Genomic DNA, 13,172 nt, shown 5'->3' on the forward strand with positions numbered 1-13,172 from the left:
AATCCCATAGAGACTGTGACCATCTCAGGTTTCCTGCTCGGCTAGTTTGTTTTGTTTTGTTTTTCTTTTTTGTAATGGGGATTTACAGCGCGGGAAGATGCAGAGATCTTTTTCTCCTCCCCACACACCCCCCAGTGTCAGCAACACTGGCACAGCCCACTGCTCCTCTGAGGGCCACCAGGTTGCCTGCTCTGTGCTATATGATGAGCCGCCCAGGAATGAGGAAGGTGTGTGCTGTCTATGCTTTCAATTCCAGGGCACCGCTATGCAGCTTTTGTTTGTACAACACGTGTGAGACCTACGCCATACCCCTATTCCAGTGAGAGAGAGAGAGAGAGGGAGACCTGATACATAAAAGGACGTGGTAACGTGAGACTGTATGTCAATGTGATTTTATAGTCCTGCACTGAACACACAGACACACAAACACACGCACTCATACACATGCGTGATGCTCGGCACTCTGTGCGTATCGGTCCTGCTTCTGTCCGTGCTGGGGGGCCTGGGGGGCTGCTGTGACTACATCGAGAGCATCTGTGGAGCACACGCCCCTGGGGACATCCTGCTGGGGGGGCTCCTGCCCTTCCACGCCACTGTGGGGACTGAGCTGAGGACACAGCCGAATGGATTCAACTGCACACAGTGAGTACAGCCCTGGGGTAGGAGAAAGAGGGTGCAAGGGGTCCAGGGTGCTTAGGAACCAGGGCAGCCTGTGTCTGCTGTTGTGGGAACTTTTAAAACCCATTGCTTAGTTAACTAGAGAGAGTGTTAATACTGGAGCCTGTGTGTGTGTGTATACCAACACATACACAAAAGCACTTTGTTTGTTCATGCCACTTAATCGAAGGTGTTCACATTTTTCCTCATTGTCAAAACACAAGTCATTACAAGCATTGAGCTGTTAAGGACTGGGGGATAATGGATGAAATCGAGAAGTACAAGTACCAGTAAAGGTGAATAGACCCTACCAGCACTGACCACAGCTGTGTGTTCACTGGCCTGTGTTGCTCGTGCCATACTCATGGTTTAGGAACAGCTTACAGTCAGTTTTAAGTACATTTTTGACACACATAGGTGTAATTAACCCCTAAAGCAGTAGAGTTGGGTGGATAGAACAATGGTCACCTTCGTACAGCACTTTTTGAATCCATGCTTCTGTTTCACAGTATATGGATTGTATTGCTTCATTATTTTGCTTGGCTAAGGGGCTAAGTGCTTCTGTCTTGGGTTGCATCGCTATTCAATAAGTTCAGTTTTAATTATAGCAGCTCCTTCCCTAATGATGAGATTGAGTTCACTGTGTGAGAACGTCAGAACATAAGACAAGTTTGCAAGCAGGAATGAAACCAGTTGACCTATACTAATGTAGTGTCTGAGGAGCTTTGTGCAATACCTTTAAACTCCAGGAAAGCTTTAGGCCAGCGATGGCAATCCTGTTTTGAATGGAGTGCTCAATGTCTGGTTTGTATGCTTTGTTAAGTGCTAAAGGGTGCCATTGATAAATTAGGAATATAAATGTTTATACAGGGGCTAAAAAGCATTTTTTAAACCAATATTTATATTTATTTTTTGTTGTAATTTAAGTTATGAATCAAACATGCCAACAAAACAAACCACAATACAGAAAAATTTAAACAAGATGGACAGATAGAACCAACCCACCCACCACCTGAATCAACACCACTCCCCCCCTTGAACCCACCCCCTTATCCCTCTGTGGTCTGCTAATGGGAGTCTGCTGCAGAGTATCAAGCTGAATGAATCGAGGCACATATTCCTCCCCAAAAATATTATAAATATGCAGGTTCCATTTTTGCTCACAGATTATTGTCAATTTACAAATATACAAAGCAGTAGTAATAGCACATCACTATCATTTTTGGAATATGTCCCTTTTCATATTGGACAATGGGAATCTTTAATCCTTGTTCAAATTAAATAAATCAATCTTAATTGTATATAGTGGAAAACCATTTAATACAATTAATACATCATTTATATGTTGCAGTATTGTTACAGTGAAGTAAAATGCATGAATCACATTTAATCACACATTAAGATTGAGGATTATAATGGTGAAGTACGTTTAAAAACCCCTTTAAAATCACAATCTACCCCCAAAACAATGTCCCACAGACTCTCCCATTGTCCTGCTGTTACATACAAGAAGTAGACGTTTGTTCATTTGGCTGCATTAGTAACCCTTCCATATTGTTTTGTTTGCACTTGCACATTACCAATGCACCTTCTTTTTTCAACGTATATTTACTTATATCTACTGCTTTTACATTTTGTAAAATAACTAAAACTGGTAGATTAGTATACACTGTGTGGCACTGTTTTAAGACAAAAATAATGCATTGGTATCAATCTACCCTGAGTATGAGTATGCCTTTGATTTGTAGAGTACATTTGTGAACAATTTATTTATTTTGAGAATTGACAGCTTTCTTTTGACAACTTCATGAAGTTTTTAAATTGTCGGAGTGTTAAATATGAATGCTTGTGGCCATTTCTCCATGTGATACAGGAGATAAACAAAATGCTTTCCACTGCGTGTTGAACAGACACGTCCATTGCTGACCACAATGAATCACAACAGCACAGACTTACAGTTTCTGTCATCTTCCTCCTGCTGCCAGAGTGCCGTACCTCAGCATGAACAGTCATCATAATATTAACATCTCGTCCATGCAGTGCAGATTTTCGCAGTTCTGCGTGGATCTGCACAGCTCCACCAATGGGATTCTGCAGTTCTGCGCATAATGGCGAAAATTTGTGCACAAGAACCCAACCTTAAACATGAATATTCAGAAAATTCCTTTTGGGCAGTGCCGTCACTGCCAAATATACTGACTGTTTTTCTAAAGTGCCAATCAATTTAGACAATTGAGGGGCGGGCTGGCAAAAAACAACGAAACAAAAAAAACACAGATAGTCGTTCAATTGGCGTGCCAACCTATACAGCTCTAAGTCTCACTCTGGGCATGCGTGCCACAGGTTTGCCATCCCTGCTAGGGGAAAACTAAGGAGAAACTGAAATGTGTTTTTTATACAACTGAGCTCTGGGTTCCTGATGGGTCCATCACTCCCTCTCTCCATCTCCTCTGTCCCTCTTCTGTCTCCTCTCTCTGTCTCTTTCCAGGTTTGACTGGATGCCCTTCGCGCTACAGATGGCCACGATCCTCAGCATCGAGCAGATCAATGAGTCTGGCTTCCTGCCCGGGGTGAAGCTGGGCTACATCATATGTGATACCTGCTCTGATGCCATCAAGGCCCTGCAGGGTGCACAGGTGCTGCTCTCGCTCAATGGCAGCCTGGACATCCACTGCAACTACAGCGACTACGCCCCCCTCGTGAAGGCTGTAGTGGGGGGGCGCTACTCTGAGGAGTCCATCGCGATTGCCAAGCTACTGGGTCTTTACATGGTCCCCCAGGTGAGCAAATGAGTGAGTGGGAGAGGAGAGGAATGGAGAGTAGAGGTAGGAAATTCAGGGAGAGGAGGAGACCAAGGGAGCCAGGGAGTATGTGTGTAAGTGGAGGTCTGGGGTGAGGGGATTGGGAGAGGGGAATGCTGGGAGAGAGGGAAGCTCAGGATGTGAAGTATAAATGTGTAATTTTCGACATTCTTTATGTCGAACTTGAAAAACAAATTTGTCACGCAGCTGAGATTGTCACACAACATTCTTTTGAAGGGTGTGTTGAGATTCCTCAGGTGATGGAGGTCACTTCCTATGCTCATTATGATATGGCATGATGGCTCTGAAGACGCTCGATCAACAAAACGCTCCGGGTGTTCAGTCGATGAAACACTCTGTAGAGCACAGTGGTGACTGGCTTTGTTCTTCTGACTTCAGAATGTAATTATCCAGGAGTGGCACAGTATGTTTTGGAAAATATGTACAGCAAGGGGCAGGCGATTGCAAACAGGTTCCTATCCCTGCTGTTGGTTCGTCTATAATGGATTCCCTTTTCAGTGGGTTGTAATTGCTAGTGGGCACCTTTAACTCTGTTATCACACTGCAGGAGTTTGTGCAGCTGTCAGGGCCTTCATACATCCTTATCTGCAGAGATTAAATTCCAGAAATGCACCAACCACATCAGCGATAACACTATTGAAGGCACTGAACTGGGTTTCATTTCTGTTATTATTAAAGATGTACAATTCAGTGGTAAGAATCAGAGCCATCTCTATCCTGCGGGGGTCACAAATAGGTCTTATAAGAGAAAGGTCAGACAAAGCCAAGGACAGGATTGAGGTGAGAGGGACAATCAGACAGATATATTTTTACAAGTGAAAAATTTGAAGGATTTCCCCTTCCAGGCACAAAGTACAGGGTGAGGCAGATGGTCTGGGGTGAGGAAAGGCTTGTGAAGGAGACAGAAAAAACAAAAGACAGCTGAAAGAAAGGTTATATATACCTCCATACATGCTTCCTCAGTAGCTCAGTGCTAGGCAGGGGTGAGACAGACAGTACACTCACAAAATTTAATTTTTAATATTATTATTTTTATTTTACTTATAATGATTACAACATTTACCTGCAAATTACTACAAATTACTATTATTTACTTTTCATTACTCTTCATTACTGCAGCTTTAATTGCTTAAGGATTGCTTAAATCAAGTAACTGGATTATTACTTGAATTTCTTATCAGCATTTTCACTTAGTACATTAAACAATAACAATTATTTTTGTTTACATAACATGTCATATATTTACTTACATTTAACTTTACTAACAATTGCTACCAAATATTGTGCATTACTAAGAATTACTTGTAGAATGGGTACGTTTCCTTAACTAGTTTTGAGAAATTGTATTTATTATTTTAACAACAAACAAGTTTTTTTTCTTTTGAGTGTATAAGGGAGATGTGAGCCAAGGTGGAGTGTAAGCTTGTTGTGAGACAGTTATAAAATAAATGTGAGACAGACAGGATAATGTAACTCTGAGACAGTGGAAGGTAGATGTGAGACAGAAAGCTAGGGGTGGGGAGAGACAAATTTTGGGAGTCAAAAATGCCAGTTGAGGTTGAACAGTGCATGGCTGTTGTGAAGCAGACAGTGAGCGTGTGTGTCCTCTGTTCCCCCTCTCTGTCTGCCCCATCCCTGCTTCTTCAGATTAGCTGGACATCATCGGCGGCAGCACTGTCCGACAAGCAGCGCTTCCCCTCCTTCCTGCGCACCATCCCCAGTGATGTTTACCAGACGCGGGCAATGGCGAGACTGATTTCGCACTTTGGCTGGGACTGGGTGGGCGTGGTATCTGGGGACGACGACTATGCCAAGGCGGCGATGGAGAGTTTCCTGCGTGATGCAGATGAGCAGGGGGTGTGCGTGGCCTACAAGGAGATGATGCCACACTACCTGGGTGACAAGAACAGTGAGCGACGCATACTGGAGGTAGCCTCCACGATCCGCAACTTCCAGGCCAAAGTGGTGGTGCTGATTCTCAAGGGCGAGCTGGTAAACGAGCTCTTTCAGGAGATGATCCGCACCAACACATCCAAGATCTGGATTGCCAGCGACGCCTGGTCTTTGTCTCGGCTTGTTGCCAATATGGAAGGCATCAACCAGGTGGGGGAGATCTTTGGCTTTACCTTCACCACTGGCAACATTCCCGGCTTCTCAGAGTACCTGCAGAAGTTGCGGCCCGCCCCGAACACCACCAACCGTTTCATCGAAGAGTACAAGGAGTTGCGCTTCTCCTGCCCCCCTGAGCTTCGCCAATACAACCAGTGCCTGAAGAATCAGCCACCCACATGGTGCCCCATCCCCCAAATCCCCAACTTGGCAATGAAATCTCCAAAAGCCTGTGAGGTGGTGGACCCCCAGGTAGAGGATGATGACTTCCTGTTGAAGGCGATCGACTTAGGTGTGGCCTATGGCAGTAGGCAGGCTGTCTGGGCCTTGGCACATGCCCTCCACAGTCTTCTGCGATGCAACCAGACTGCCTGCCCTGGTCCCAGGAATTTTCCTCCCTGGCAGGTAAATATTTATTAATGAATCTCTGTGTTTGTTTTATTTCTGGAGCTTTATTGATGATTCGGTTCAATTGCATTGAATGAGTTTGTGGTTGTATGTATGCTGGTGTGTTGTGCTGCTGTTTAAACTGGTAGACACTGAGGTGTGGTAACAATGCTCCATTGTACCCAGACAACACATCTTTTCATTTCCACAGCTTCTGCAGGAGCTTAAGAAGGTGAACTTCACCCTGGACGACAACCAGTTCTACTTCAATGAAAATGGGGACACTGTAGACGGCTATGACCTGATCTTCTGGAGCAGGCAGGGACTAAAGCGTGTCTTCAAAGTAGTCGGCAGATACCGTGTGAGCCAGGGGACCGTGGAGGTCAACACAGACATGCTACTCTGGAGTACTCCCGACAACAAAGTGAGTCGGATAGGACTGCCAGTCACCCTGTGGGTACACTGTAGACTCCTGATATACTGTGGACAGACTCCATTGTTGGAAGACTGTTGGTAGGCTATTGACCTTTCGCAAAAGACCCGCCCACTTAGTTACTGTTGCTATGCCCGTCAAGCTGTGCTGCTTTGTAAGCAGTAACACCGAGCACGGAGGGGAAAAGCATCCTCCGCGATATCCTCCAGATCGAGGCAAGAGGGATTGCAATATGCAGTGGAAGGATATGTTCAGAATATTGAAATCAACAAGGAAGGGGACACAACGATAATTGAAGCACAATCATACCGATCTCAATCAAAGCATGAGATACCCCATAAACTCATCCTAAAATGTGACCAGCACAGCCTTGTGGAGCAGTCATGCTCTTGCACTGCCAGGTCAGTTCAGTTTATACAGCTATTATAGAAATCTTCTATCAGTCAACATCATCTTATCAACCTCAGCAGAAAGTCACCTGTTAAAGTTAAGCCTATGACTGCCCCGACGTAACAAGCTCATATTAGAGGTAGCTCGCTATCTAGCTAATGTTAGTAGCAGCAAGTTAGTCATATTAATGGTCACGTTATCACAAAAAACTATAAAGTCAGCGTTAGATAACATTGTTGTCCAAGGAATAATTATGTATAAATGTTGAGAAAAGCATTTCACAACCCAAGAGAAGTCACTGTAATTACCTGATGCCCATGGCTAACGCTATTTAAGGGGGCTTTACCCTCCCTGTATTTTCACTCATCCCCCCTAAAAATATTACCAAAAAAGAATCAAAGAATGAAGAAGTAACTCCGCAAAACACTATAAGCACCCCCCCCTAATGCAGTCCCACAAAGCCTCCCTAAAACCTGAAGTCTAGAACCGCCACTGGCGTTAGCTAGACAATGACAACATCATTAGCCACCTAGCTTACCTTGGAGCAGACAAATGTATGTTTGTTAATCTTCGTGTTATTTAGCTGGAAATAGGGCCTCCCACACTGTCTTGTCCACCTCCGGCATCTTTCCTCTTCGATTTTTGGCTTTGGAAAGAGGAAAAAATTACTTCCCCTCTAAATGTCTGGGGTACCTGCTATCGGATTTGCAGGTGCTGTAGGCACAGCGTCTCACCATTTTGAGCCTTAATGACGAAAGCTTGACGGACCTTCTTCGAGTAGTGACCGGTTGCTAAGGTAGGATTGGACATGGACCGTTTGGGGGCGAGGCTTTGCGAATGGTCAATTAGTCAAACTGTAAGCACATTGTTGGGAAGATTGGTACTCACTGGTACTTTTTTGATAGATTTTTGGCTGACCACGGGCAGCATGTGGGAAGACTGCTGGCTATTTGTGGGTAGAATGCTGGTAAAATGTTGAGACTTCTGACTTGGGGGTAGACTGCATGGCTGGCAGACAGTTGGTGGATTATTGGGCTGACTGTAGGCACACTGTTAGTAAACTGTTGGAAGACTCCGGACAGACAGTGCGTAGACTGTTGGTAGACCATAAGGTGAATATCCCACCCCTTACCTGTCCACCTCCCTCCGTCAGGTCCCTCCGTCTCAGTGCTCTGAGCCCTGTCAGCCGGGCATGTGGAAGAATGTCTTCAACATCTCCTGTTGCTACAACTGCACTAAGTGTTTGGAGGGAACCTACTCTGACCAAAAAAGTGAGTATACTAGTGAGAGGGAGAGCTTCATCCCTTAAACCTAATTGTTGTGCTGTTGCTTCAGATATTTAAGCATTTCTAGTGAGTCTTACCCTGGGTGTGTTAACTTAATTACATTCATGTGATACATAACTTTAAAGTGAAACAATAGAGCTGGCTTGTCCCTGGCACTCTGATGTGAGCAGTAAACCCTAACCAGCCCTGTGTCTGTGTATTTGTCTCTGCGTCTGTGTGTCTGTCTCTCCTTGTCCACCCTCGGTATGTCTCCATCACAGACATGGTGGAATGCCTGAAGTGCCCCAATGGCACCTGGTCTCTGCAGGGTGCCACAGAGTGCCAGCCCAAGGTGGAGACTTTCTTGAGCTGGACCGATGCCTACACCATTGCTCTACTGGTGTTTGCTGGGCTGGGGCTGGTGACTTTGGCAGCCATGCTGGTGATCTTTGTGACACACTGGAACACCCCCACAGTGAAGGTAGCAGGGGGCCCGCTGGTCTACCTCATGCTAGCCTCCCTGGCGGTCAACTTCTGCAGCATTGTGCTGTTCATAGGGCGGCCAGTCGACCACATGTGCCGGGCGCGGCAGCCCCTGTATGGCATCAGCTTCAGCCTGTGCGTCTCCTGTATCCTGGTCAAGAGTTTCCGCACCTTCTTGGCCTTCCTCTTTGACCTGAATGTCAAACTGAGGATGAAGAAGCTGTACAAGCCCCCTGTTATCATCCTCCTGCTCACAGGCATCCAGGGGCTCATCTGCACCTTCTGGCTAATCTTTGACTCGCCGAGTGTGGAGATGTTTACCACCAACAGCACCATGACAGTGCTGGTGCAGTGTAGTGAGGGCTCCAATGTGGGTTTCGGTATCATGCTGAGCTACACAGGGCTGCTGGCATTTATCTGCTTCCTGTTCGCCTTCAAGGGCCGCAAGACGCCGCACCGCTACAATGAGACGGGCTACATCATCTTCAGCATGCTGGTGTACCTTTTCGTGTGGGTGTGCTTCATCCCTGTGTACGTGACCAAAAGCCAGCAGCGCTCAGCCGTGCAGGCCTCTGCCATTCTGGCCTCCAGCTATGGCGTCTTGTGCTGCCACCTTCTGCCCAAGTGCTACTTCATCCTGTTCAAGCACAGGGACAACACATCCGAGGCCTACCTGAGAGAGGTGCGCAAGTCCGTCTTCTCCCTGGACACCACGCTCTCGCAGGTCAGCGTGCAGCACTCAGCTGCCGCCTCCACCGACCTCGACCCTGACCTCAACCTCGACTTGGATCTGGACGTTGACCCAGACCCTAACGAGTTCACCCTCCCTCCAAGCCACAAGCTCAGGCGGAGGAGACGTAGTAGCTGGTAGATGACAAACACACTAGCAGCAAGAGACACAAACACTCATCCCCTCCCTCTCTCTCTCTGCTCCCCTCCTCTCCCACCTCCTAATTCTCAGGGAAGTCTATCAGGATAAAAAGTGTATTATTTATTACTATTATTGTCATTTTTATTGTAACATTTACAGTCTGGACTTCTTGGCAATTGGGTAATGTATTTGGCTTGGTTGTAGCAAATCTGAGTTTAATCCTGTTTTCCTCTGGGGTCATTACTTGAGATTATACAGGGAAAACTGGCAGAATTCTTCCATCTGTATGTCTGCAGTCTCTCCTCATAGACATCTTTGTAAGATAACCCATATAAGCATGTTTTAATGTGAAACTTTGTGTAGGGTTCATGTAGGTGTGTACACTGCTCATAGGAGATTTATACTGTATAGCACATATAGGTGAAAAACATACATGCCATTAAAGCCTACATTGAGGCCTATATGTTGATGATGATTTATTTTTATTTTACAGTGGTAATTCAGGATTGCAGAGTAGAATCTTTCACGCAGGTCTGATACAGTTTTACTAGTGCATAACAGTGACATACCATAATAAAATTAATGTGTACATTTAACAATTATTCTGAAAAAGAATATGAAATATTTTGCAAACAACTAAATTTATGTGTGAGCTTCCTGTTCTGAAACGTTTCCATCAGATCAGTTTTTGTTGAAGTTGAATATGATACACTTTAAGTTTTATATTTCACATATATATGTAGCCTGTCTTTGACACCACTCAGGATTTGCCTAGGATGTATGCACAATATTTGCTCTTAGAACTTGATGCCTGCTTAGAAATGCCTATGAATATAATAGAAATAACTACTATTTTCTTATGTGAGGATTGGCTGTGCTTTCTGCCTCCACAGATAAAATACATACAGCAATTAAATCTGCCTACTCCTCCTTCTAGCTGGCGGAGTGAACTTGTTCACAGACTTGCTCAGACGGCTGCTTACAGGTGCACTGTCAAAACAATGATCTCTCAGGACAAAGCAAGCTTTTGGCAGCTCAACAGCAGAAATGCCAGGATGTTGACGAATCCCCTTGTAATTGCTCTCAGAAAAATCTGACTGTAGAGTAGATTGAATCAAACAGTCTTTATTCAAGCCCCTTGGAGAAAAGTAATTCACACAGACACGCAGGTCTCTGTACTTACTTCTCTAAAATCATAGAGCTTACATGATGTTATATACATACTGTGATATCCTGGACAGGGTGAGTTTTAACCAATAAAGACTCTGTTTGATTCAATCTAGTCTACAGTCTGATTTAGCAATTAAAAGGGGATTCTTCAATGTCACTGCACAGTTAAGTATTTTTCTCCTGAGTCTGCCTGAGTTGTAGTCTGTAGGTGGATCTAAGGGGCTTTCCATTGTGAATCGGTGTGCATTTGTATTTATTTTTAATGTAGTTTTTCTGTCTAAGGGTGTATTGTTATGTAATCCGCTTTGCTAACAACTGCTGTTATGCAATCCTGTTTGTTATTGACGCGTTGTTTATGTATTGTGTAGTGTATGGTATGTGTATTGTCTTGCTCTTATCCAGGTTTCCTGATATTTGCATACCACAGCAGTATGTACTGTATACAATCCACCCCTCCCTCCCCCCAACTCCTCTGACACTTGGGGGGTTTGCATTACACAGGGGTAGCAATAGAGTTACCATCATAATTCAAACAAGCAAGCTGACTACCTCAACCAGTGCAATAGTGCACACATGGATATTTGTTTTTGTTATGTTTCTTAGCTGATGCCCATATCCAGGGCAAATTACAAAAAAATTACAAACGTTTAACTTAAGGGCACTAACGCACAATTAAAAGTTGTTACACTTTGTCCCCTCTGGGCCCATTATTCCTTGGCCCATCCCTTCAGATAAAGATGATTTCCAGATTGTGAACTTCATCTTCCCTTGAGGATGAAGGATTGGGGGGTGGAGGGTGAAGCGATCTGGTACTTTTCTACATTGGGCTGGTGTTCATGTGATGTGTATTTTGAATGAATTGCAGATTATGTATTATTTTTCAAAATATGAAAATGGCAGAAACACTCTCTGTTGTTGTTTTCATTACTGTTGTTAATGTCTCACATCCCCAAAACTCAGATTCTGTGCAGCCTCTGACTAATGTAACCAATGATCGTATACACATTTTCAACCTAATGTGTGCCATTCAGAGGGCAAAAGATGTAAGTTCCTTTGAACGGGGTATGGGGGTCTATGACATTTCATCATGCACAATTCAACACCAATTTGCATATTCAGTACCAAATTGCATACTGACTGTCTCTTTTGATTTAGATCAAGTACTTCTTAATGTCCTACGATTTCTTTGTTGACTTTTTTCTTAAAAGTTTATTTTGACTTAAATCTCAAAACTTTTGACTTTTTTCTCAATATTATCAAACACATTTCCTCTCTTAAGTGGCCCTAATGCTCTTCCGTAGGTACTAGAAGTACACTATTATATTTTCATATGATTCTGATGACAAAAAGATTTACATGAAAAAAACAGGACAGTGGATTTATTTATTTATATACATGAAGTGGAGGGTGGAACCACCACCTATATTGATTTACTTTGGGTTTGTCATAAAAAAAATATATTGTGCTGGTTATTGATTTTACTAGTGCATTTGTATTTCTGGCAACACTGACTGTTGCTTTAACTTTGATCCTCCAAGTGTTATTTCTTATTGTGATGCAGACCAATTAATCAAGGTAGCAAAAAGCCTAAAACACTACACTATCATACACAACCAAGAAATGTCATACAGGATCAATACATGTTATAGGTGACTAAGTGTCATATTGGACCAAAAGTGACATTGTTGTGGGGGACAGCCAATGTCCATCAATATTTATGCATAGTTAGTGTTGCAAGTGTTGACTTACCTGTTATACATAATTATTTAATTTAAACACATAGAAGGCATTATTTACTGCCAAGTCGGTCACCCTAGAAACCTTCGAATGTATACAACTGTACTGTAATACACTACTGCAATACATTGTTCTATATAGTTATTATTATATATATATAGTGCAATACAAAGTGCAAAAGTACGAGGAATCAAACATTACAAATTCAAATTTACATTAAACATAGCAATTCAAAATATAATACATTTTACAACTTCCAATTTACACAGGTAAGTACAGTAAGTGAGGTCATAAATCCTGGACAGTAAAAGCTAAGTGCTGTCAAGATGAAGGGTCACAGTCAAGGGCTACGGGAAAGGTAGCAAGGACGAAATAATCAATAATACAAGAAGCATAATAAAAACTGTGAAGTGCTAGCTAACGGGGATTAAAATATTACAATATTATTATTATAGTGCACTGTAATACACTAGTACAATACATTGTTTTATATAGTGCACTGTAATACAGTATTGCAATATACTGTACTGTGATACACTGTATCATACTATAATTCACTGCTCTGTGATGCACTTCACTGTATACTATAGTAGACTGATCAAAGTACTGGACTGGACTGTAAAAGCAGCCCAACTATGCTCACAGATTAATACTAGAAGGTAGTATATCGACAATGAATGTAGTTGAATCGCCCATCACTACTGCGACGAGTGCTAAGAAACAGAAAACCTGGCCAGAGGCAATTGTTTTCAAATAACAAAATCGTGGAAACAATAATGAATAAATCTGTGAGTTTCAAAGCGCCGCTCATCAGCGGCAGTGCGCCTATTGGTGCGCGCTCCCGACCT

At 43.5% G+C, this 13,172-nt stretch overlaps 1 protein-coding gene across 1 annotated transcript; it reads left to right on the top strand.

Annotated features, from left to right (window-relative positions):
• Positions 1-260: 260 nt before the first annotated feature.
• olfcb1 (olfactory receptor C family, b1) lies at positions 261-11,833 on the top strand. Its single transcript, XM_066703047.1, has 6 exons — positions 261-642; positions 3,146-3,437; positions 5,127-5,993; positions 6,187-6,399; positions 7,952-8,069; positions 8,345-11,833. Exons 1-6 carry the CDS (start codon positions 452-454, stop codon positions 9,415-9,417), a joined length of 2,754 nt encoding a protein of 917 aa, XP_066559144.1. The 5' UTR covers positions 261-451; the 3' UTR covers positions 9,418-11,833.
• Positions 11,834-13,172: the final 1,339 nt, after the last annotated feature.

Source organism: Amia ocellicauda, chromosome 1, assembly GCF_036373705.1.
Source record: "Amia ocellicauda isolate fAmiCal2 chromosome 1, fAmiCal2.hap1, whole genome shotgun sequence".
Taxonomy (NCBI): Eukaryota; Metazoa; Chordata; class Actinopteri; order Amiiformes; family Amiidae; genus Amia; species Amia ocellicauda.

Coding starts and splice junctions, on each gene's coding strand:
- olfcb1 (XM_066703047.1), top strand. CDS start 452: ATGCTCGGCACTCTGTGCGTATCGGTCCTGCTTCTGTCCGTGCTGGGG. Junction 3,438..5,126: donor GTCTTTACATGGTCCCCCAG/GTGAGCAAATGA, acceptor CTGCTTCTTCAG/ATTAGCTGGACATCATCGGC. Junction 8,070..8,344: donor AACCTACTCTGACCAAAAAA/GTGAGTATACTA, acceptor TCTCCATCACAG/ACATGGTGGAATGCCTGAAG.